The sequence below is a fragment of the Carcharodon carcharias genome (assembly GCF_017639515.1).
Source record: "Carcharodon carcharias isolate sCarCar2 chromosome 33 unlocalized genomic scaffold, sCarCar2.pri SUPER_33_unloc_1, whole genome shotgun sequence".
Classification (NCBI taxonomy): Eukaryota; Metazoa; Chordata; class Chondrichthyes; order Lamniformes; family Lamnidae; genus Carcharodon; species Carcharodon carcharias.
Window position 1 is genome coordinate 4206804 of NW_024470690.1, and position 25949 is coordinate 4232752.

The 25949-nt window shown below is 48.1% G+C and overlaps 1 protein-coding gene across 2 annotated transcripts in view; it reads left to right on the plus strand.

The window, feature by feature from the left end:
• LOC121274146 (insulin receptor substrate 1-like) overlaps positions 1 to 25331 on the plus strand; it is an 89740-nt gene extending 64409 nt beyond the window's left edge. For both annotated transcript variants that reach the window (XM_041181322.1, XM_041181326.1), the window contains one exon: positions 23230 to 25331. Coding sequence is in view for 1 of the 2 variants with exons in the window: in XM_041181326.1 (XP_041037260.1) it covers positions 23230 to 23237 (8 nt within the window). In the remaining variant the exon portion in view is untranslated. The remainder of the gene's footprint in view (positions 1 to 23229) is intronic.
• Positions 25332 to 25949: the final 618 nt, after the last annotated feature.

Genomic DNA, 25949 nt, shown 5'->3' on the forward strand with positions numbered 1-25949 from the left:
CCCCCCCCAGTAACGTCGGTGTGTTATTATAGAATATGTACAGGAGTGTTACCCCCCCCCAGTAACGTCAGTGTGTTATTATAGAATATGTACAGGAGTGTTACCCCCAGTAACGTCGGTGTGTTATTATAGAATATGTACAGGAGTGTTACCCCCCCCAGTAACGTCGGTGTGTTATTATAGAATATGTACAGGAGTGTTACCCCCAGTAACGTCGGTGTGTTATTATAGAATATGTACAGGAGTGTTACAACCAGAAATACCACTGGAGCTCCTATACAATATCTACAACATCCCAGTAACAGCTTCTGGATTAGTTATGTCTTCAGGCAATGGTGTAAAATGGCTGATGTCAGATTGGATGACTGTTATGTATCACCCCCAATCTTTCTATGTGGTGACTTCATTTAATACCACCCATTTTACAGTACTAACTCAAGTTTAAACTAGTCCCTGCCTCCCCCTTGTGCATTACGATTAAAGGGGTATTCTGTCTCAACCCAAGATAGTAAAGGAACTGAGTGAGGTTTGAGGACCTTGCTGTTCATGGCATTCCTGGGCAGGCTGGTAGCACTTCAGCCTGTTTGTGCTGACATTTCTTATTCATATAGACCAGGCTCACTCTATTATTTAATTGTCAACTGGTTTGATGTGAATTCCTCTTAAGAAGAGATATTCTGTGCTTGATGTTTCTAACTTATTTTCAGCTTTTTATTGCAAGGGGATTGGAGTACAGGAATATAGAAGTCTTGCTACAATTGTACTAGACTTGGGTCAGACCACACCTGCAATACTGTGTGCAGTTTTAGTCTCCATATTTGAGGAAGGGGATATACTTGCATTGGAGGTGGTACAACAAAGGTTCACTAGATCAGTCTGTGGGATGAGAGGGTTGTCCTATGGTGAGAGGCTGAGTAAATATTCTCTGGAGTTTAGAAGAACGAGAGGTGATCTCATTGAAACGTTCTGAAGGGGCTTGTCGGGGTGGATAGACATTGAGAGTTTGGGGAATTTAGAACAAGGAGGGTAACAGTTTCAGGATAAGGGGCTGATTATTTAGGGTTGTGAACCCTTGGAATTATCTACACCAGAGGATTGTGAATGCTATATCAGGCAGAATAGGAGTATGGAGAGCGAGTGGGAAAGTGGAGTTGAATTCTAAGATCAGCCAGGATCATATTGAGTGGCAGAGCAGGCTCGACTTTTTTAAATTCATAAATGGGATGTGAGCATAGCTGGCTAGGCCAGCATTTGTTGCCCATCTCTCGTGGTGATGAGCTGGCTTCTTGAACCGCTGCAGTGCCTGTGGTGTAGGCCCAATTTTCTGTAGCAGTTTGGGTACAACTGAATGGCTTGTTGGACCATTTCAGAGGGCATTTAAGAGTCAGCCGCATTACTGCACATCTGGAGTCACACGTAGGCCAAACCAGGCAAGGATGGCAGATTCCCTTCCCTAAACCAGGGATCCTGAACCAGACAATCGACAATGGTTTTGTCATCAACAATGATTTCATCATTAGACTTTTCATTCCAGATTTTTATTGAATTCAAATTCCACCATCTGCCGTGGTAGCATTCGAACCCAGGCCCCCAGAGCATTACCAGGGGTCCCTGGATTACTAGTCCAGTGACACTACCACTGCTGATGGGTCTCCCTCTTGAGCAGTAGTTCTTTGTACAACCGAGTGCCTTGCCACATTAGATTGACCCAGCTGGGGTGATATTGGAGTTACGAGTATGCCGGCCGTTTTGGGAGTGGAATGTTCCATTTCCTGAAGGATTGTTAGGAGGGAAGAACTTGCATTCCCATAGCATCTTCCATGACCTCAGGACGTCACAAAGGGCTTTACCGGTTTTTTTTGGAAGTGTAGCCACTGTTATGATGTAGGAAACGTGGCAGCTCTTTTGTGTCCAGCAAGCTCCCACAAACAACTGTGTTAATGACCAGCTAGTCCATTTTTGAGAGGTTGGCTGAGGTACGAATTCCCGGCGGGACACCATGGAGAACTGAACCACCACCCCCCACCGCTCTGATCTTTTACACTGACCCAAGAGCATCAGAAAAGGGTGGCCCCTGACAGCGCTGGATTGGCTCTGTGTTGCATGGGGGATGTTGGCTACAGTTAGGAGAATGCAGCAACATTTAATGACCCTATGACTCTTGCTGCAGGGCCACAGAATACCAGATTGATTGAACTTAATTTGGGATTTGAACGCATGACCTTGCTGGTTGTCTGCCCAGTGTCTAAACTATACAATCTGCATTTATGTCACGCTTTGAAGGTAAACCACATAATAATGCTAACTGGGGCTTAGAGGGTTGAATTATGAGGACAGGTTGCTGAAACTTGGCTGGTGTTCGCTTGAGTTTCCAATTGATCTGACCACATTGTTTAAAATAATAAAGGGTGTTTATAGGGTGGATGCAGAGAATCTGTTTCCTCAGGCAGGAGAATTTGAGAATGAGTGGACAAAATCTTAAAACTGCAGTTGAGGCATTCAGCAAGGAAATCAGGAAGCATTCTTAAACACAAAGGGTAGTGAAAATATGGGCACAAAATATTGTGGACGCTGGGAGACAATTGGAGCCTTCAAGCCTGAGATAGATTTTTGTTAGGTACAGTGTCAAGGAATGTGAGCCAAAGGTGGGTAGAAAGATTTGAGGTGCAGATGGACCACTTAAACATTCACTCCCTGCCCCACCGACGCACAGTAGCAGCAGTGTGTGTACCATCTACAAGATACACTGCAGCAACTCACCAAGGCTCCTTACACAGCACCTTCCAAACCCACGACCACTACCATCTAGAAGGACAAGGGCAGCAGACACATGGGAACACCAGCACCTGGAAGTTCCCCTCCAAGTCACTCACCATCCTGACTTGGAAATATATCACTGTTCCTTCACTGTCGCTGGGTCAAAATCCTGGAACTCCCTCCCTAACAGCACTGTGGGTGTACCTACACCACATGGAGTGCAGCGGCTCAAGAAGGCAGCTCACCACCACCTTCTCAAGGGGCAATTAGGGATGGGCAATAAATGCTGGGCCCAGCCAGTGGCGCCCACATCCTGTGAAAGAACACATTTTTAAAACTGTTCATCATGCTCAAAGAAGTCCTACACCTGGTTTAGCACTTCATGCAAAGGCTGCACCTCCGGCAGCGCAGCATTCCCTCAGTACTGCACTGGAAGCATCAGTCTGGATTCACAGAATCACAGAGTGCAAAAGAAGCCCTTCGACCCATCGAGTCTGCACTGACACGTGAGAAACACCTGACCTACCTACCTAATCCCATCTACCAGCACTTGGCCCATAGCCTTGAATGTTATGATGTGCCAAGTGCTCATCCAGGTACTTTTTAAAGGATGTGAGGCAACCTGCCTCCACCACCCTCCCAGGCAGCGCATTCCAGACCCTCACCACCCTCTGGGTAAAAAAGTTTATCCTCACATCCTCCCTAAACCTCCTGCCCCTCACCTTGAACTTATGTCCCCTCGTGACTGACCCTTCAACTAAGGGAAACAGCTGCTCCCTATCCACCCTGTCCATGCCCCTCATAATCTTGTACACCTCGATCAGGTCACCCCTCAGTCTTCTCTGCTCCAACGTAAACAACCCAAGTCTATCCAACCTCTCTTCATAACTTAAATGTTTCATCCCAGGCAACATCCTGGTGAATCTCCTCTGCACCCCCTCCAGTGCAATCACATCCTTCCTATAATGTGGCGACCAGAACTGCACACAGTACTCCAGCTGTGGCCTCACCATCAATGTCATGGGCTCCAGTTCCAAGTATGGAGCAACTGCCATCAGTTAAAGGAACACGAGGGACAAGAGTTGCTAATCCCAGAATTAGATAGAACTTACAGCGCACAAACAAGGCCATTTGGCCCATCCGCTCCGTGCTGGTGATTCTGCCCCACACCAGCCTCCATCTCCCCCTGTCAGCATATCCTTCTGTTGCTTTCTCCCCCAGGGGCTGAATTTTGCGCCCTGCGTGCAGGTGCACGCCCGACCTGATCGACATCGGGCGAGCGTCCCTATGTCATCGCGCACTCGCGCGATATTTCACTTGGCAGGCACCTGCAAAATTGGAAAGCACGCCCTCAGACAATTAAGGGGGTGATTAAGCCCATTAATGGAGCAATTGTCTCAGATTTTCCGTGGACCGTCCAACCTGACGCTTGGCGGACGGGGGAATGGGCCGAGCGGCCTTTACATTTTACATCAAACCTCATCCAAGGGCGGGGTGAGATTTCCGTTAGGAAATAAAATAAATATAAATATCTGTGGACGGAACTTTTATCAGCTATTTTGTTTCCAGCTGGTTGATTGTGATGCTTGGACATTTTTTGTTTCGCAGCTTTTTAAACCTGGATTTGAGCTTTCTCGGGTCTGCAGCTTCCCTGAGGCAGCCGTCTACCTTCAGGGAGCTCTCTCGCAGAGCTCATCCCCTCCCACAGAAACATCAGTGCCCGTCCTTATCCTGCCCCCACCCCGGCAGCGCTGGGCTGTTCACCGGGCGCTTCGCGCTGGCTGTTAATTGGTCAGTCAGTGTGAAATCGCAGCTGGCCGGGGTGGGGGGGGGGGTGACCGCGTGACCGCTCCCAGACCTGCCAATCACACGTGTCCACCAAAGATAAAATTCAGGCCCATGTGTTTATCCAGCTTCCCCCTTAAATGTATCGATACTATTCACCTCGACCACTCCCTGTGGGAGCGAGTTCCACATTCTCCCCACTCTCTGGGTAAAGGGGTTTCTCCTGAATTCCCCATTGGATTTATTAGTGACTGTCTTTATAGCTTCAGGCTTCAGACACTTGTATTGTTCCAGTTTCGCAATATTGTGAGGGAGCTGGATTAACATCAGTAGAGACACAGTCAGTAACACAGGGCACTGGGAGAGAGGGGTTACTGAGTGACAGTGTGAGGGAGCTGGATTAACATCAGTAGAGATACAGCCAGTAACACAGGGTGCTGGGGTGAGAGGGGTTACTGAGTGACAGTGTGAGGGAGCTGGATTAACATCAGTAGAGACACAGTCAGTAACACAGGGCGCTGGGGAGAGAGGAGTTACTGAGTGACAGTGTGAGGGAGCTGGATTAACATCAGTAGAGATACAGTCAGTAACACAGGGTGCTGGAGGGAGAGGAGTTACTGAGTGACAGTGTGAGGGAGCTGGATTAACATCAGTAGAGACACAGTCAGTAACACAGGGTGCTGGGGGGAGAGGGGTTACTGAGTTACAGTGTGAGGGAGCTGGATTAACATTAGTAGAGACACAGTCAGTAACACAGGGTGCTGGGGGGGAGAGGGGTTACTGAGTGACAGTGTGAGGGAGCTGGATTAACATCAGTAGAGATACAGTCAGTAACACAGGGAGCTGGGGGGAGAGGTTACTGAGTGACAGTGTGAGGGAGCTGGATTAACATCAGTAGAGATACAGTCAGTAACACAGTGTGCTGGGGGAGAGGGGTTACTGAGTGACAGTGTGAGGGAGCTGGATTAACATCAGTAGAGATACAGTCGGTAACACGGAGCTGGGGAGAGAGGGGTTACTGAGTGACAGTGTGAGAGAGCTGGATTAACATCAGTAGAGATACAGCCAGTAACACAGGGTGCTGGGGGGAGAGGAGTTACTGAGTGACAGTGTGAGGGAGCTGGATTAACATCAGTAGAGACACAGTCAGTAACACAGGGTGCTGGGGGGAGAGGGGTTACTGAGTGACAGTGTGAGGGAGCTGGATTAACATCAGTAGAGACACAGTCAGTAACACAGGGCACTGGGAGAGAGGGGTTACTGAGTGACAGTGTGAGGGAGCTGGATTAACATCAGTAGAGACACAGTCAGTAACACAGGGTGCTGGGGGAGAGGGGTTACTGAGTGACAGTGTGAGGGAGCTGGATTAACATCAGTAGAGACACAGTCAGTAACACAGGGTGCTGGGGGGAGAGGGGTTACTGAGTGACAGTGTGAGGGAGGTGGATTAACATCAGTAGAGATACAGTCAGTAACACAGGGCACTGGGAGAGAGGGGTTACTGAGTGACAGTGTGAGGGAGCTGGATTAACATCAGTAGAGACACAGTCAGTAACACAGGGTGCTGGGGGGAGAGGGGTTACTGAGTGACAGTGTGAGGGAGCTGGATTAACATCAGTAGAGACACAGTCAGTAACACAGGGTGCTGGGGGGAGAGGGGTTACTGAGTGACAGTGTGAGGGAGCTGGATTAACATCAGTAGAGACACAGTCAGTAACGCAGGACACGGGGGGGAGAGAGGTTACTGAGTGACAGTGTGTGGGGGATACACTCAGTAATATGGGATGCTAGGTGGTTGGGTATTTTTTCTGCAAAGGGTTTCTGGCTGTGACATGTTCCCTCTTGAAATTTGCAGCGACTGTTCCCTGGGCCAGTGACCCACCCAGTGAATGATTATTTCAGTCATGTTCTGAATGACAGTGATTAAAGCCGTGACTGTGGCAACCAAGGTGATCAGGCTTCAGAAGGGTTTTGTGTGTGTGTGTGCGTGTCGATGGACTCGTGTGTGCGTGTCGATGGACTCGTGTGCGCGTGTCGACGGGCTCGTGTGCGCGTGTCGACGGGCTCGTGTGCGCGTGTCGACGGGCTCGTGTGCGCGTGTCGACGGGCTCGTGTGCGTGTGTCGACGGGCTCGTGTGCGTGTGTCGACGGGCTCGTGTGCGTGTGTGTGGGGATCGTGTTTAAGCTTGACAAAGGTTGTGGCTAAACAGCTTGGGAATCCAGTTTGTAACTCGTGACCTTGGTAGACATGGCTTCTCAGGACTGACCCAGCTCAAGAATGACACTGTCTCAGCGTCTACTGGCGGCTATGGTACTTGGTCAGTGACTCGGGCACCATGAGTTCATATCGCCCTTTGGCAATTTGGGGCACTGTATTCAGTGATGTGCTGACTGGTGCCTTGAGTGATGCTGGACTAGTGTCAAAGCCCAACACATTGCCAGCAAAAACTGAATTGCTTCACTAATTCTCTTCAGCTCGCAGAAGCTGCCAATCCTATCTTGTCTGGCCTGGTTCCAGATCCACGCAATGTCATTGATTCCAAATGCTGACCAGGGCAGCCTGGACTGGGCGAGACCCATTAGCCAGCCATCCCCACGTAACAAAGTCTCACTTTGCTTTGGGGAAAAAGCCCTAGGTGTGGCAGGCACTGCCTTTTCCCCCGATTTCCCCATCTGACTGCAGGGTTAGCTGCTACAGGAGTCGGGCGAGAAGTTCAATTGCTCTCTTGGGAGGTGGTGGTTTGTGTTTAAAGCGGACATCTCTCCAGAACCATATCAATCAGGTACCCGCATCGGATCATCAATACAGACCTGCGTCAGGTGTGTGTGTGTGGGGGGTTGGGGTGTGTATATGGGGGGAGGGGGCGTGCGCCTGTGTGCTCTTTTCAAATGGTACAAACAGGCCCCTGATGTTTATGGAGTTTCTCCTGTGACATTGGATTCTGAGACGAGACAAGCCAGATGGATGTTGATTTTAGGGACCTGATTTGAACTCAGCAACCTTACCTTGAAGCCAAGGAAAGGAAAAGTAAAAATACATATCAGTGAGAAGAGAGAACTCGGGAACCTGTTTTTCATTCTGTTGGCATGGCAACACAGAAAACATTGGGAACGTGTCGGGGGAAGGAGTAACTGTTCAACACAACAGCCCCTTGTTCGAGCTGCCTCAGAACAACTCTGGTCAGCTGAACGAGAGTACGGTATCGGATGGTCTGTTGCACTGTCCCCTTGCAACAAGGATAACTTATGTTTGTATAGCGCCTTTAACACAGTGAAACATCCCAGGGTGCTTCACAGGCGCATTAATCAGGCAGAATTTGACCCAAGCCACAGAAGGTGATAATGAGGGACAGGTCACCAAACGCTCGGTCAAAGAAGTCGGTTTTAAGGAGGGTCTAAATGGAGGAGACAGAGGCGGAGAGGTTTAGGGAGGGAATTCCAAAGCTTTTGGACCCAGGCAACTGAAGGCAGGGCCGCCAACGGCGGAGCAATGGGAATCAGTTCTGGGGGGGTGCACCAGAGATCAGAATTGGAGGAATGCAGAGATCTCGGAGTGTTGTAGGATTGGGGTAAGGGGGTGGAGGTGGGAGCAAGGCCATGGAGGGATTTGAAAGCAAAGATTCAAATTCCAAAATTAAAGTTTCGCTGGGACCTCACATGACCCAATAAATTGCAGCCCAGAACATTTATCTTCCTTTCAGTGTGGTCCTGAGGGAGTGCTGTACTGTCAGAGGTACCATCTTTTGGGGGAGATGTTAAATCGAGACCCCTTCTGCCCTCTCTTAGGATTAAACCACCCAATATCCCAAAGCACTATTCGCAGAAGAGCGTGAGAGTCCTCCTCAGTATCTGGGGTCACTAGTGATCCCTCATCCAACATCACTGAAAAACAGATGGTCTGGTCATTATCAGGTTGGGGTTTGTGGGACTTTTCTCTGCACAGTTTGCCTGCTGAGTTTCCTACATTACAACAGCGACCACACATCAAAAATGTACTCCATTGGCTGTAAAACGCTTTGGGAAGTTCTGAAAGGCACTGTGTAAAATGCAAGTTCTTTCTTAGTGAGACCCGTCCATCCCTGAAAACCAATAACATTAAAATGGGAACTAACCCCACCCTGAGCTCCTTTCAAATCCCACCCCCCTCCCCACCCCCAGAATCTGCCATGTTTTGGCACAATCTCCATCATGAATAAGTGCACAACTTCTGTGCCAGCAAGTGTCACGCTTGCTTGGGATTATACATAAAGCAGATTTCCTGTGAGCTGCAGATAAAAATAGCTAGATCTGCACCTTCCAATCCATTGAATGCCTCATTCCATAACTGAACTCAAACAGAACCAGCAGAAATACTGTAAACCATTGCATTCAGCTAGTTTTGTAGATTATCACAGCGGAGTGAGCACAGTACTTGCAGTCAGATTTGGGACTGCAGTGCGCACTTTGGTCAGAATTATTATTCAATGGGAGGGAATGGGAAGGGTTTTGGCCCAATGGGAGTGAATGGGAAGGGGTTTGGGTCCATTGGGATTGTGTACAGTGGGAGTGAATGGGAAGGGGTTTGGGTCCATTGGGATTGTGTACAATGGGAGTGAATGGGAAGGGGGTTGAGTCTATTGGGATTGTGTACAATGGGAGTGAATAGGAAGGGGTTTGGGTCCATTGGGATTGTGTACAATGGGAGTGAATGGGAAGGGGTTTGTGTCTATTGGGATTGTGTACAGTGGGAGTGAATGGGAAGGGGTTTGGGTCCATTGGGATTGTGTACAATGGGAGTGAATGGGAAGGGGTTTGGGTCCATTGGGATTATGTACAATGGGAGTGAATGGGAAGGGGTTTGGGTCCATTGGGATTGTGTATAATGGAAGTGAATGGGGAGGGGTTTGAGTCTATTGGGATTGTGTACAATGGGAGTGAATGGGAAGCGGTTTATGTCCATTGGGATTGTGTACAATGGGAGTGAATGGGAAGGGGTTTGGCTCCATTGGGATTGTGTACAATGGGAGTGAATGGAAAGGGGTTTGGGTCCATTGGGATTGTGTACAATGGGAGTGAATGGGAAGGGGTTTGGGTCCATTGGGATTGTGTACAATGGGAGTGAATGGGAAGGGGTTTGGGTCCATTGGGATTGTGTACAATGGGAGTGAATGGGAAGGGGTTTGGGTCCATTGGGATTATGTACAATGGGAGTGAATGGGAAGGGGTTTGGGTCCATTGGGATTGTGTATAATGGGAGTGAATGGGAAGGGGTTTGAGTCTATTGGGATTGTGTACAATGGGAGTGAATGGGAAGCGGTTTATGTCCATTGGGATTGTGTACAATGGGAGTGAATGGGAAGGGGTTTGGCTCCATTGGGATTGTGTACAATGGGAGTGAATGGGAAGGGGTTTGGGTCCATTGGGATTGTATACAATGGGAGTGAATGGGAAGGGGTTTGGGTCCATTGGGATTGTGTACAATGGGGGTGAATGGGAAGGGGTTTGGGTCCATTGGGATTGTGTACAATGGGAGTGAATGGGAAGGGGTTTGATCCATTGGGATTGTGTACAATGGGAGTAAATGGGAAGGGGTTTGGGTCCATTGGGATTGTGTACAATGGGAGTGAATGGGGAGGGGTTTGACTCCATTGGGATTATGTAGAATTGTAGTGGTTTAGTCTAATGTGATTTAATACATTAGGAGTGGATGAGTAGGGGGTTTAGTTTGCAATGGTTCCCAAACTCAGTTGGGGCATGTGTGAGAAGCAGAAACGAAATGATGAGGAAAGATAATCAGTAGGCAAACCACACTGAATGAACCTTTTCGTGGCCACTCTAAGAACGCTGGAGGCCAGAGCTTGGGGCAGGTGACCAGCTGAAATTTGACTAACGTGTCTTGTGCAACCGCCTAGAAAGATAAAGGCTACAGTGAGCAAGAGGAAGCCAAAAGTGACCTACGTTCAAACACTTCATTAATGGGGAACCCAGATGAAGGGCTGAGGGTCATGGTGCAGGACTCCATCAAGGCTAGACAAAAGGGCAAGGGTCATAGTGCAGGACAGCTTCAATGGTAAGCGAAAGGGCAAAGGCCATAGTGCAGGGCACAATTAAGTTAGAAATGAGAGGGGATAAGATGGACCAAAGAGTGTTCATTTGGTGGCGTCACAGAATCACAGAGTGCAGAAGAGGCCCTTTGGCCCATCGAGTCTGCACCGACACGTGAGAAACACCTGACCTGCCTACCTAATCCCATTTACCAGCACTTGACCCATAGCCTTGAATATTATGATGTGCCAAGTGCTCATCCAGGTACTTTTTAAAGGTTGTGAGGCAACGTGCCTCCACCACCTTTCCAGGCAGCGCATTCCAGACCGTCACTATCTTCTGGGTAAAAAAGTTTTTCCTCACATCCCGCCTAAACTCCTGCCCCTCACCTTGAACTTATGTCCCCTCGTGACCGACCCTTCAACTAAGGGGAACAGCTGCTCCCTGTCCATGCCCCTCATAATCTTGTACACCTCGATCAGCTCGCCCTCAGTCTTCTCTGCTCCAACGAAAACAACCCAGGTCTATCCAATCTCTCTTCATAACTTAAATGTTTCATCCCAGGCAACATCTTGGTGAATCTCCTCTGTACCCCCTCCAGTGCAATCACATCCTTCCTATAATGTGGCGACCAGAACTGCACACAGTACTCCAGCTGTGGCTTCACTAAGGTTCTATACAACTCCAACATGATCTCCCTACTTTTGTAATCCATGCCTCGATTGATAAAGGCAAGTGTCCCATATGCCTTTTTCACCATCCCACTAACATGCCCCTCCATCTTCAGAGATATATGGACACACATGCCAAGGTCCCTTTGTTCCTCAGAACTTCCTAGTGTCATGCCATTCATTGAATACTTCCTTGAAAAATTACTCCTTCCAAAGTGTATCACCTCACTTTTCAGGGTTAAATTCCATCTGCCACTTATCTGCCCATTTGACCATCCCGTCCATATTTTCCTGTCGTCCAAGACACTCAACCTCACTGTTAACCACTCAGCCAATCTTTGTGTCATCTGCAACTTACTAATCCTACCCCCCACGTAGTCATCTATGTCGTTTATATAAATGACAGATTAAAGGGGACCCAGCACAGATCCTTGTGGTTCGCCACTGGACACTGGTTTCCAGTCACTAAAGCATCCTTTTGTCATCACCCTCTCTCCTACAACTAGGACAGTTTTGAACCCACCTTATCAAATTACCCTGTATCCCATGTGCATTTGCCTTCTTTATAAGTCTCCCATGTGGGACCTTGTCAAAGGCTTTGCTGAAATCCATATAAACTACATCAACTGCACTGCCCACATCTACACACCTGGTCACCTCCTCTAAAAATTCAATCAAATTTGTTAGGCGTGACCTCCCTCTGACAAAGCCATGCTGACTATCCCTGATCAAACCTTGCCTCTCCAAGTGGAGATAGATTCTCTTCTTCAGAATTTTCTCCAATAGTTTCCCTGCCACTGACGTGAGACTCACTGACTTGTAGTTTCCCTGGCTTATCTCTACAACCCTTCTTAAATAGCGGAACCAGTCCTCTGGCACCTCCCCTGTGGCCAGAGTGGAATTAAAAATTTGGCTCAGTGTCCCTGCGATCTCCTCCCTTGCCTCCCTCAGCAGTCTGGGACACAAATCATCTCCAATACCTTGTCACTCCCTATATCAATTTGCTCAAGAACCTTGCAGTCTCTCTCCCCAAGTTCCATACCTTCATCCTCATTCTCTTGGGTGAAGATGGATGTGAAGTATTCGTTCAACACTCAACCGATGTCCTTTGGCTCCACCCATAGATTGCCCGCTTGGTCCCTAATAGGCCCTACTCTTTCCCTGGTTATCCTCTTCCCATTGATATACTTATAGAATATCTTGGGTGATCCGTACTTTTACCAGCCAGAGCTTTCTCATATCCTCTTTTTGCTCTCCTAATAGCTTTATTAAGCTCCACCCTGCACTTTCTGTGCTCCACTAATGCCTCCGCTAATTTGCTCCCCTTGTTCCTGTTAAAAGCCTCTCTTTTCCTTCTCATCGTATCCTGAAAAGCTCTGGTCATCCATGGTTCTCTGGGATTGTTCCTCCTTCCTATCTCCCTAGAGGGAACATGTTGAGCCTGTACCCTCCCCATTTCCTTTTTGAACCCCCCCGCCCCCCCCACTGCTCCTCTGTAGATTTCCCCACAAGTAACTGTTCCCAGTCGACCTTGGCCAGCTCCTGCCTTATTTTACTAAAATCCGCTCTCCCCAATCCAAAACATTTTTTTGCAACTTGTCTATTTCTTTGTCCATAACAAGCTTAAATTGTATCATGTTGTGGACGCTATCACTGAAATGCTTCCCCACCACCACCTCAGCCACCTGTCTGGCTTCATTCCCCAGAATTAGGTCCAGCACTGCACCGTCCCTTGTTGGACCCTCTACATATTACCTAAAAGGTTCTCCTGTGCACATTTCAAGAAATCCATTCCATCCAAGCCCTTACCACTATGTCTATCCCAATTAATATTGGGAAAGTTGAAATCACCTAATATAATTACCCTAATGTTATTGTTTTTACACACCTCCGTAAATTGTGCACATATTTGCTCCTCAATTTCCCGCTGACTACCTGGGGGGTCTATAATAACACCTAACAATGTGGCTGCCCCTTTTTTATTCCTAAGCTCTACCCACAAAGCTTCATTCGATGCCCCCTCCAAGATATCATTTTTCCCTACTGCAGTAACTGATTCCTTAACTAATAATGCAACGCCTCCTCCTCTTTTACCCCCTCCCCTGTCTCACCTGAAGATTCTATATCCCGGAATGTTGAGCAGCCAATCCTGCCCCTCCCTCAACCATATCAATCTTGGGTACTAAAAATTAGCCGATTGTTGGAGGAAGGAATAATGAGACAGATAAGAGGAGTTTTGAAAGCCCGTGGAAAGAATGAATATACAGTTGGGGACTATGTAAGTGTCTTGATGCCAACACATTGAGGATGCAGGGAGGGCACAACCCTGTTGCCTTCACCATTGGGTTGGGAGGAAAGAGTTAAGTTGCGTTGCAGCTGAGTCTGGCATGTTGAAAGACATCGAACTTGTGAGTCTAACTTAACAGTGCTTGTGTTTTCATTAACGACAGAAAGGTTCTTTGGAGCTGCCTGTCACATGTAAACAAACCATCAAATCTTGGGAATGGCTCGATCACACTGCCAGCATCAAGAAGAAATTCATAAAATACCACGACTTGCTGGGCATTTAGTGCCGGGGAAGTGGGGTTGAAAGGTGGGGGGTGGTGGGGTGTTGTCTGAGGTCAGTCAGTGTGCACAGATTTGATCAGACTATTTCCAAGGTGAATCCAATTAGAAATCATATTTCAATAATTGTTCTGTGCCCATGGGGATTTTTAACTGAATTACCTCAGTGTACAGTACATTTATAGCAAAGAAGGAAACTGAGCTTAACCACTTAGGCACGTTGTATAAAACACTTTGCCTGGGGCACACACTCCCTGTCCACATACCTTCCTGTTGACACTACATTTAGTCACCAAATGGACCCAAACCCCTCCCCATTCACTCCCATTGTACACAATCCCAATGGATCAAACCCCTTCCCATTCACTCCCATTGTACAGGATCCCAATGAACACAAACCCCTTCCCATTCACTCCTACTGTACACAATCCCAATGGACCCAAACCCCTTCCCATTCACTCCCATTGTACACAATCCTAACGGACCCAAACCCCTTCCCATTCACTCCCGTTGTACACAATCCCAATGGACCCAAACCCCTTCCCATTCACTCCCATTGTACACAATCCCAATGAACACAAACCCCTTCCCATTCACTCCTGCTGTACACAATCCCAATGGACCCAAACCCCTTCCCATTCACTCCCATTGTACACAATCCTAATGGACCCAAACCCCTTCCCATTCACTCCCATTGTACACAATCCCAGTGGTCTCCATTGTCAATCACAAATCTGTCTAACTCAGCCTTGAATATATTCAATGAGCCAGCCTCCACTGCTCGCTTGTGAAGAGAATTCCAAACAACCTCAGAGAGAAGAAATCCCCCCTCCTTTATGTCTTAAATAGGAGGCCCCTTATCTTGAAATTGTGTCCCCCAGTTCCAGATTCTCCTTGAGGTGAAACATCCTCCCAGCGTATATGGACTCCTTATCTGCTGGGAGTGTTGGGGTTTGTGTAGGTACTTATGTGTATGCGATATGCATGTGGGTTTGTCTGTATGTGTCATGCATGTGAATATGTATATTTGGGGTGTGGCTTGTGGGTATGTAATTTTGTTTTCTATCAGTGGCCAGTTATATTTTTCTATTCAGTGCTCCTAATGGTGAGGGGTGTCAGTACGAGGGACAGAAACACTTCCCATTATAAACATTCAGTGCCAAGTATAAGACGAGTGAAACTTTATAAAAATCTTGAATTTCTCTTGAGCCTTTTACAACCTCAGGATGTCCCAAGATGCTGAAAAGCCAATGATGTACTTCTGAACTGTGCTCACTGTAGTAATGTAGGAATTGCAGCAAGCTCCCACAACCAGGAATCAGATCATATTTTCTTAGTAATATAGGTAGAGGGATTATTATAAGCCAGAAAGGCTTGTCCCGCACCTGAACAATGCACACCCCACTGCAACGCCCCACCACTCTGCAAACCATGGTTCTTGTATCATTTCTAACTCTGTGCTATACCTGTCCTGGGAGTGTTTGATGGGGACAGTGTAGAGGAAGCTTTACTCTGTATCTAACCCCGTGCTGTACCTGTCCTGGGAGTGTTTGATGGGGACAGTGTAGAGGGAGCGTTACTCTGTATCTAACCCCGTGCTGTCCCTGTCCTGGGAGTGTTTGATGGGGACAGTGTAGAGGGAGCTTTACTCTGTATCTAACCCCGTGCTGTACCTGTCCTGGGAGTGTTTGATGGGGACAGTGTAGAGGGAGCTTTACTCCGTATCTAACCCCGTGCTGTACCTGTCCTGGGAGTGTTTGATGAGGACAGTGTAGAGGGAGATTTACTCTGTATCTAACCCTGTGCTGTAACTGTCCTGGGAGTGTTTGATGGGGACAGTGTAGAGGGAGCGTTACTCTGTATCTAACCCTGTGCTGTACCTGTCCTGGGAGTGTTTGATGGGGACAGTGTAGAGGGAGCTTTACTCTGTATCTAACCCCGTGCTGTACCTGTCCTGCGAGTGTTTGATGGGGACAGTGTAGAGGGAGCTTTACTCTGTATCTAACCCCGTGCTGTACCTGTCCTGGGAGTGTTTGATGGGGACAGTGTAGAGGGAGCTTTACTCTGTATCTAACCCCGTGCTGTAACTGTCCTGGGAGTGTTTGATGGGGACAGTGTAGAGGGAGCTTTACTCTGTATCTAACCCGTGCTGTACCTGCACTGGGAGTGTTTGATGGAGATAGTGGAAGAAGGTTAGACCCTGTTGAACATTGTATGGAAACTAACAGCTCAAAGCCCTTTCGGTGCTTGAAGCTGCTGTGAGCTGAGAAGCAGCAGCTGTGGGCTTTTAGCCAAATCGCACATTAACAGCTGTCATTTCCATCAATGATAAAGGTTACAGGAGCTGAGTCTCCTTTTGCTCTGAGTTAACTGCATGGCTGAAATGTCTCTCGTAGTGATTCTGGCCCAACGCACCGCTTGATTCAGAAAATGTTTGAAAACTATTTAAAGGCTTGAACATTAAAAATAACTCCATACGAGAGGGGCTCGATTTAGTGTCAAAATCTGTCTTTATGTCAATTTTCAACCTGTATTTGATCAGCCACCCGCTGCCAGTGAGGGTCGGTGTTTCAACGGAGCCGATGCTGTCATTCGGGTGGAGAATTACCCGCCCCATCTCCTCGCTAATTTTCGTTTCCTGTTTCACTCCCTCCCTGCATGAAACCCCCATCCTCCCCCCACCCTTACTGAAGGCACTGACATTCACCCACAGCCCCTGTCTCAGTCAGCTGACCCTCCTTTGTCTGAGAGTTCAGACAGCGAGACTGTGCAACTTGAGAGTGCTTCGCTGCCTCTCTAGTCTGGCTGCCAGACCCCATCCCACCCCTGTCCACCTCACCCAATCTCCACCCCACCCCTGTCCACCTCACCCAATCTCCACCCCAACCCTGTCCACCTCACCCAATCTCCACCCCACCCCTGTCCACCTCACCCAATCTCCACCCCACCCCTGTCCACCTCACCCAATCTCCACCCCACCCCTGTGCACCTCACCCAATCTCCACATGCTTTCTGACATTGCAACCATGAGGCTGTAAACAACTGCAACTATTTGCATTCATTTAGCATCTTTGAACATCCCAGGGCCCTTCCCAGTATCGTTAATCAGAATAACGTTGACACTGGGCCACATAATGAGATTATTGGTCAGGTGACAGAAAGCTTGGGTGTGCATCGTTGGGTTGTATAGTGGATCCTGAGTGACCATGCTGGAGGGGGAAGGGCGCTGGGCACCAGGGCAGGGGAAAGGAGGGGTGCGGGTGGTTGATCAACGAACCACTCAACACGTTACTTTCCGTACTCTGTTCTCTGCATCTCCCCACTTTCCTCTTCACCCCAGTCACCTACACCCCCTGCTCCCACCACAGCTGCCCAGTCTTTAACTGCAGTTTGAGAAACATTTGCATTACATTGAGAGAGAGAAAAAACTAACTAGCGTCAGTCGTCTGCCCTGCAATTCACAGAATCAGAAATGAGTGGGGCCCATCATGAGGGTGGCTAAGAGACTGACTGGAGAGCCAGTTTCATCTCGTCGAATGTTCCAGCAGGAATGTCTCAGAGTATTAGCAAACAGTCTAATCCTTTCATGCTACCCAGTCCTTGCTATGCCAAGTTGTAGCCCGACATTTTACATTAACCCTACCCTATCCTTCCCTTGTCCCTGTTTTAACTTCGCTCTATTTGTCGGGCAGACTACGCTTCTCTCACGCCTAACCCCTCTCTGTGTCAGTGGCTCCCGCTAACTTGCCTGAGTGAGCAGGTTATGGATTTGAGTCCCGCTCTCAGATACCAGAGCACCTTCTAGTTGGACACTCTGAGGGAGTGTTGCACTGTTGGAAGTACCATCTTTCGGATGAGCCGTTAAATCAAGGCCCTGTCTCCCTTCCCGGGTGGGCATAAAAGATCCTACGGGCACCATTGGTAGAAGAGTGAGGGTGTTCTCTCCAGTGTCCTGGAGCCAATACTTATCCCTCAACCAACCGTCACTGGAAAGCAGATGATAAGGTCATCACGTTGGGTGTTGTGGGAGTTTGCTGTGCACATGTTGGCTCTCAGTCCTCCTGCAAGTCAACAGTGAATACACTTTCAAAGTACTTCATTGGATGTAAAACGCAATGCAAGGTGCTACAGAAATGCAAGTTCATCTTTGCTATTGATGAAGAGGTGATGTGCTCCAGGTGTTTAAAATGATAAAAGGGAATTAGTCATGTCGATGGAGAGTGAAACCATTTCCTCTGGCGGTGGAGCCCACAACAGGAAGGTACTATCTTAAATGACAGTTAGGCTGTCCAGGCCAGGTATTCTTCACACAGTGTTGGTGAAAAACTGGAACTCTCTTGCCCGCTCAAAAGACTGTGAATGCTGGGAATGAATTGAAAATTTGAAGACTAAGACCGATAGATTTTTGTTGGGTAGGGGAGTTCTGGAGCATAGGCAAAGTAAAAGCGTTATGATAAAGATCAGCTGTAATCTAGCTGAACTGTGAAGCAGGCTTGAGGGACTGATTGGGTTTGAGGGGCTGAATGGCCTCCTCTTGTTCCTATCCCAACCTTTCTCAATTTATTTTCCATGGACAAACACTAATAAACCCAACGGGGAATTCAGGAGAAACTCCTTTACCCAGAGAGTGAGGAGAATGTGGAACTCGCTCCCACAGGGAGTGGTCGAGGTGAATAGTATCGATACATTTAAAGGGGAAGCTGGATAAACACATGAGGGAGAAAGGAATAGAAGGATAGGCTGATAGGGGGAGATGAAGAGGGGGTTGGAGGAGGCTCGTGTGGAGCAGATACACCAGCATGGAGCAGATGGGCCGAATGGCCTGTTTCTGTGCTGGAAGATTCTTTGTTAATCAGGCAGAAGTTGACTGTGAGCCAGGAAGTGCCATTTGGAGGGGTGACCAAGAGCTCAGGGAGGGGTGGGTCCTGAGGAGGGTCTCGGAGGTGAACCCTGTGGTCTAGGAACGGTGGAGCGAAGAGCGGATGAAGGAAGCAGACTTGAGGGCTGGGATGCAGATAGAGGTGACTAGTCTGTTTGGACTTAACCCTGGAGGTTTCATGAAATGTCCACTTCCCGCCCCACACTTCTGCCATTGGCCACCAGACATGTCCATCCTCGCAGTGCCCATCTTCCCTCGTCCAATTGGAGAAAGAACAGAGTCTTTGTTACTCTATCGGATGATTCTTGACGACCCTAATTCCAATATTTTTACAATTAATAATCGAAAGTGCTCATGAAAAAGCAAAACAATGCATGTTTTGTGTTCAAAGGTCCCAATTCTTTCTCCTGGCTTCGCTTGCTGTAGTGACCTGGTGATTAATCTTTAATTCCAGCGCCTCAGGGAGTGGGCCATACAATCAAGCAGTTCAAATGGGCAAAGGTGGGCAAAGCCTTCGGTAGGCCCGAGTTGATTGAAAGACCCAGTTAAGAATCCTAAGTATGTCCGTTAACTCGAAACAGAAATTATGACTCACGCTCCAAACATCCCATAATTCAGGGCCTTATGTCAGATCGTGTTACAATCATGTGGCGAATGTACGTCTGTCTATTTAACTGCAGCCCCCACTTTCCATGAACCTCATACAGATTTAGCTAGGGGTTATACTTAACGGTTTTATATATAAACTTATATCCCTTGCAGCCCAGAACCTATTTTTAATGTTCAGTGACGTGCACTCTCTCCTGTGGGTTAGAAAAGCTCGAGTCCAACTCCGAAGACTCGAGTGCAAAATCCAAGCCGATACTCCCAATGGCAGCAGTGAGAACACGTTTTGTTACACTGCCCAGAGGCACTGTCTTTCACACAGGACGTTAAACCAAGGGCCTCATCTGCTCTCTCTCAGGTGGAGCTGAAGAAAACACCATAGCCACTATTCAGAGTAGAGTTGCAGCTTCCTGGAGCCCACATTTACCCTCTACATTGGCACCCCACCAACACGACTAAAACAGAATACCGGGTCGTTGTCAGTTTGCTGTTGGTGGGATCGTGCTGTGCGCAAATTGGATGCTGTGTTTGCCACTGTTACAACTTCCTAAAAAGTTCTTAATTGGCTGTGAAGGTCGAGGTGCCATAGAATTGGAAGTCCTTTGTTTGAACAGCGCTCAGCGAGATTGTCGCCCTTGTGAGAATCTCAGCAGCAAATTCTTGTCCCACCAGGAGTCTGGCAGTCCATAGGGGTGACCTGACTGAGCTCCTTAAAATAATAAAGGAGTTGACATAGAGAAGCTGTTTCCATTGTGAGAGAGACCAGTACTTCGGACTATCAGTATAAGACAGTCACCAATAAATCCAATGGGAAATTCAGGTGAAACTTCTTGACCCAGAGAGTGGGGAGAGATCACATAGTGTTGTGAGGCAAATATATAGATGTACTTAAGGGGGAAGCTGGATAAACACTTGAGGGAGAAAGGTATAGAAGGATAGGCTGATAGGGGGAGATGAAGGGGGGGTGGGTGGGAGGAGGCTCATATGGAGCAGAAACACCAGCACAGGGCAGATGGGCCGAATGGCCTGTTTCTGTGCTGTGCACGAGTGGGGCCTCCCACTCATGGAACAAATAAAGACTTGCATTTATATTGTGCCGTCCACGAATTCAGGCTGTTCCACGTTACAACAAGCTTGCACAGTTCAAACATGTGGGGGAGGGATACCTGATGGGTGCTCATCTGACAAGATTACAGTGAAAATCTTTTCACTTCAATAAACATTGATGCCTGTGTGTGGATCTGGGTGTCAGTAATGTGTGTGTCAGAGCGTGTGTGGGTCAGTACATGCCTGTGTGTGTGTGTGTGTGTGGTGACGGTATTTGGGATGGGGGTGGGTGCAGGGTCGGTGACGGTGTTAGGGGTGGAGGGACGGTGGGGGGAGGGGGAGGGTGTGGGGTCGGTGACGGTGTTTGTTAGCTGTATTGCAGAATTGTCAATGTACTGGCAAATGACCAATTGGACAGGGGAAGCTGACTGGGAAGCACAGACTGTACCAGATTATAATTAAGAAATGCTGGTCATGATACTTTGTCTTGCCAGAGAACTGAAGGCTGAGGGAGTCTAGGGAGCCCCCAAAATTAAATCAATCCAACGAGCAGACTTTCACAACTCAGTGATGTGTTACTTATTGCAGCCAGCCTGTCACAGCATGAGAGGAACTCTCCTCTGTTTGGTCCTTCCACTTGCGGCTCTGTCTCTGGTGCAAGGAAACAATTTCTCATTGCCCAATTCAATTCTCTTCATGGACTTGTCCCCTCCCTATCTCTCCAATCTCCTTCAGCCCTACAGCTCCTCAAGTTCCCTGCACTTCTCCAATTCTGGCCTCTCCACAATCCCTGATTCCCATCGCTCCACCACTGGCAGCCAGGCCTTCAGCTGCCTGGGACCTTAAGCTCTGCAATTCCCTCCCTAAACCTCTCTGCATCTCTCTCCCTCCTTTAAGACCCTCCTCAGAACCCAGTTCGTCGCTCATCTGTACCCATGTGACTCGGTGTCAGTTTTTGTCTGATCGTACTCCTGTGTGTAGCGCCTTGGGGTGCTTGCTATGTTCAGTGCGTTGTCTGGATTGCAGGTTGTTGCTGGATGAATTCAGCTACCTGCAGCAAAGCCTTTGTTAAGCATGGCAGTGCTGAAATGCGCAGTGAACATCAGCTCCCACCGCCCACTCCTGCTCCAACGGCAGGCGAGACTGAGACCATAAGACATAGGAGCAGATAGACCATTCGGCCCATCGAGTCTGCTCCGCCATTCAATCATGGCTGATAAGTTTCTCAACCCCATTCTCCCACCTTCGCCCCGGAACCTTTGATCCCCTTACCAATCAAGAACCTATCTATCTGGGTCTTAAATACACTCAATGACCTGGCCTCCACAGCCTTCTGTGACAATGAATTCCATAGATTCACCACTCTCTGGCTAAAGAAGTTTCTCCTCATCTCTGTTCTAAAAGGTCTTCCCTTTACTCTGAGGCTGTGCCCTCGGGTCCTAGTCTCTCCTACTAATGGAAACATCTTGCCCACGTCCACTCTATCCAGGCCTTTCAGTATTCTGTAAGTTTCAATCAGATCCCCCCTCATCCTTCTAAACTCCATCGAGTATAGACCCAGAGTCCTCAAACGTTCCTCATATGTTATCGCTGAGCTAAGACTCACACTGAGGCCTGCCTGTCACCTACTGTCGGCATCCCCAACTCGGGCTGGCTGCATTCCTGGAGGTTTGGGCATGCGACCTCTCACTGACCTGGCCCCAACGTTCCCACCATCGGTCCATCCCGTAGCCAAATGCAAAGCGAACAGAGTCCTCCTTACCGGACTGGACGATTCTTGACTCCCATTTTGTCTCCTATCCCCGATATTTTTGTAACTGACAAATTGAAGTGTTGAAAGAAAATGAAATAAACACAATTTTGTTTAAGGCTGCATGGTGGTGTGGTGGCAGTGTCACTGGACTAGTAATCCAGAGAGCCTGGCTCATTCTCTGGAAATATGGGTTCAGATCCCACCACGGCAGCAGGAATTGAATAAAGCTGGAATTGAAATCTTGTCTCAGTAATAGTGACCGTGAAACTATCATCAATTGTCATAAAAACCCATCTGATTCACTAATGCCCTTTGGGAGAGGAAATCTGCTCTCCTCAGTCCTCAGCCCTGACATGCCAGGGTAGTTAGGGATGGGCAACAAAAGCTGGCCTTGCCAACGACACCCACAGCCTCTTGGGTGTTCCTTGCAGCAGTGCCCTGAAGATTAATCTTCTCTTCCTACTAACTCGAAGCCAACCCTTGGAGGGCTGGGAAGCCCCTATCTGCTTTCTTCTGTTGTACTCCCCTGTTGTCACTTGAGTTACCCTCTGCTGCATTTTGTGAGAAAACCTTAATCTCAAAGCAAGCATGCCCTGAAATGTTAAAATTCCACAAAAAGGACATTCAAATAGCCTTCCTGAAATCATCAACCCCCCTTTTGAGTGAAGTTTGGGTTCCTAGAGATTGGCAACGGGTGGGATCCTCAAATCATTTAGCCCTCTCCAAAGACTGTGTGCTGTCTCGATTTGGACTTGGTACCAACTCTAGGATCTGACTTATCGAACCTTGCTGTTGGATGCATTTGAAATGTGATTGCCTTGAGTAGCGCGATCCTTTAAACACGTCAATCTGAAAAAAGGCAACTGCACCAAGTTAACCCCCGGCGGGAGCCTGAGGCCTACTTGGTGCTGGTACTAGGAGCCAGCTCTTCTGATATCATTATCTTAGCAACAAGGGAGTGGCATTTAAAGGCATCATTTAGTCAGTCGTTCACGTTAAAGGTCTCATTATTGACTGGCATTGCGCCATTTTGTCCTCATCTTGCCAGGGCAGAGGTATCTACTGCAGCTGCCAAGCCTAGTTACTGTGGTAACTACCCAGTTAAGCCCTGTCTAATTTGTTTTTCTTCCTTTCTCCTTCAGATTGTTGATATCAGGCGCTCCCTTGTTTTCTGAAGCATTGAGGGAATGTTCTGCAGCCAAGCAACTGCTCTCCCCCCACCACCCCGACCGAGCCGCCTCCCACCAAACCTCATCCGAGCTACGTTTACAATCAAGGTGCAATTTTCAGCCATTTCAAGCTACAGCCAACTCACCTCAGGAGCCGGACTTCAGAAATAAGTTATTACTTTAATTTTGCACATTGAAACATTCTGCACTTAGTCACGTCCTCGATGTGCTTCGAACTACCGTCGAGTCTTTCAGGAGAGGAAAGGTGGGCTGAGGTGGGGGGGGCGCGGTGTGGAGGAGCCGAGAAAAAGCATATTGCCAAGCCAATCTGCAAAACAGCAAGTGTCCCATCAACCGGATGCAAACTGGACTAGCTCGCTTTCCCGATTCCTGTATGAACTCCTCCGTGCCTGGTCACAGGCCGACATAGGAATGTTGAGTGGCAAGTTGCAAGAGGCCAAGACTTGGGGTACGGATGTACCAACGCCTCCTGCACTGCGAGGGCCGAATGTTTGCAACCTGCCCTTGCCAAACTCAAGAACATTGTCATTGTGACTGTATTTGATGCTTTTATTTAACGTTACTTGTTGAATCAGCCGCAGTCAGCTCATAAATGCCTTTCTGTAGAGGGAGAGCAGATGTAAAGCCAATCAGTTTGAGTCTCCTTTCATTTTCATGTCCTCTCCCTCCTACTGCAACTGATCATGAGAGAACCTGTAAGAGGTGCACTGTCGAAAAGATGACACTTCCAGTGCCTTCTCGATCTAACTTTTGACAGACAAAGATGGCCACTTGCCTTGACTGGAATGGGGCAGAAGCCAGCTTCAGTTCCCAGCTCAAACTTCACCAGCACAGTGGCTGAACCAGCCAACGCCATCCAGGTGCCATGTACCCTACCCACACAAACTGACCTCTCAAACCGCAAAGAGAGCTGACGCACGTTTGCGTTTAGAAAAATAATGGCATCCACGTGTTTTCCCGAACGCGTAGTGAGTTCTTGCGACAATGAGGGGGTCTTCGGTCTCGCGTTACCAACACTGGTTAGACGTATTCCTGGAGCTTTCATCACACATGACCTCCCGACCTCCAGTCGCCGCACTCTCTCTTCATTGGCCACCCGGTATGTCCATCCTCGTAGCACCCCGCCTTCCCACACTGATTGGCCAGTGAACAGACTCCTAATTAACTGATTGGATGGTAGTGACTGTCAGCCTCTTGGTCTCATCTTCCCAATGTTATGATAAATTTTCAGTGAAAATATTAACGTTTTTAAAGCCACTGTGACATTTCTCTGGAGTGATGCTTGGAGCAGTACCCTGGAGATTAATTTTCAATTCCTGGAGACTGCTGGAGTGTTGGCACCCCCTCCTCCTGCCTATGTAAGCAGCCACTGCTGCACCCAGAATTGAAAGCTAGGAGCACCTTGAGTTTGCACCTCCCATCCTGACAGACTCAGTGGAGATGTTTTTTCAGTGGGATGATGCTATGCACCTGGATGTCACAGTGAAATTGAGTATTTAATAATTGGGCTATTGGCATTTATTGGCAAGATATCAGTGTTGCACCAGCCTATATTTGCATTATATCAAAGAGATTGTCCCAATTGTCCTTGCACTGACTTCACAAAGCCTAGTTCCCTGACCGCCTTTTCTTGCTCTGTTTTTGCATTTCTCTTTCCATCCCTCTTCTCTCTCCTAATTTACAACAATCCCTTTCTTCTTCACTCTCATCTTTCGTTCTGTGTCACACCTCTGTCTCTCTTAACTCTCGCTCTCTCACTTATCTTTTCCCATCTCTCACCTGTCTCTCATTCTCTCTCTTTCTTGTCCCTCTTCCCCTCCCTCTCTTTCCAGTTTTCCTTCAATTTTGTTTCCTCTCTCTCTCCCTCTCCCTGTGGGTGAATACCCTCCTACCCATTGGGATGTCTTTCACTGAAGGCTGTCAGCCCCACCCTCACACGCACGCGCACACACAGACACATACACTTACAGGCACATGCTGGCACACACACCGGCACTGACAGACACGCACACACAAAGACACACACACACACTGACAAACAGACACACGCCCATACACGCACGGACGCACACAGACACATGCACTTACAGGCACACGTTGACACACACACTGGCACTGACAGACACACACACACTGATACCGACACACACACATACACACATTGACACAGACACGCGCACATACACAAGCACATGCACACACAAAGACACACACACACTTGCAGACACACACACACTGACAAACAGACACACACACGCCCATACACGCATGCACACACACACACATTCAGACACACACACAATTGTTACAGTGTAGAAGGAGGCAGTTCGATCCATCATGTCAACACAGGCTCTCTGAGCATTTTAACTTAGTGCCAATCTCCTGCCTTTTGCTGCTGTAACCCTGCACATTGTTTCTATTTAGATAATCGTCCAATTCCCTCTTGAATGCCTTGATTGAACCTCCCTCCACCACACTTCCAGGCAGTGCTTTCCAAATCCTAACTACTTGCAGTGTGAAAAAGATTTTTCTCATCTCGCATTTGCTTCTTTTACAAAACACTTTAAAACTCTGCCCTCTGGTTCTTGATCCATTTACAAGTGGGAACAATTTCTCTCTGTCTACTCTGTCCAGACCCTTCATGATTTTGAAAACTTCTATCAAGCCTCCTC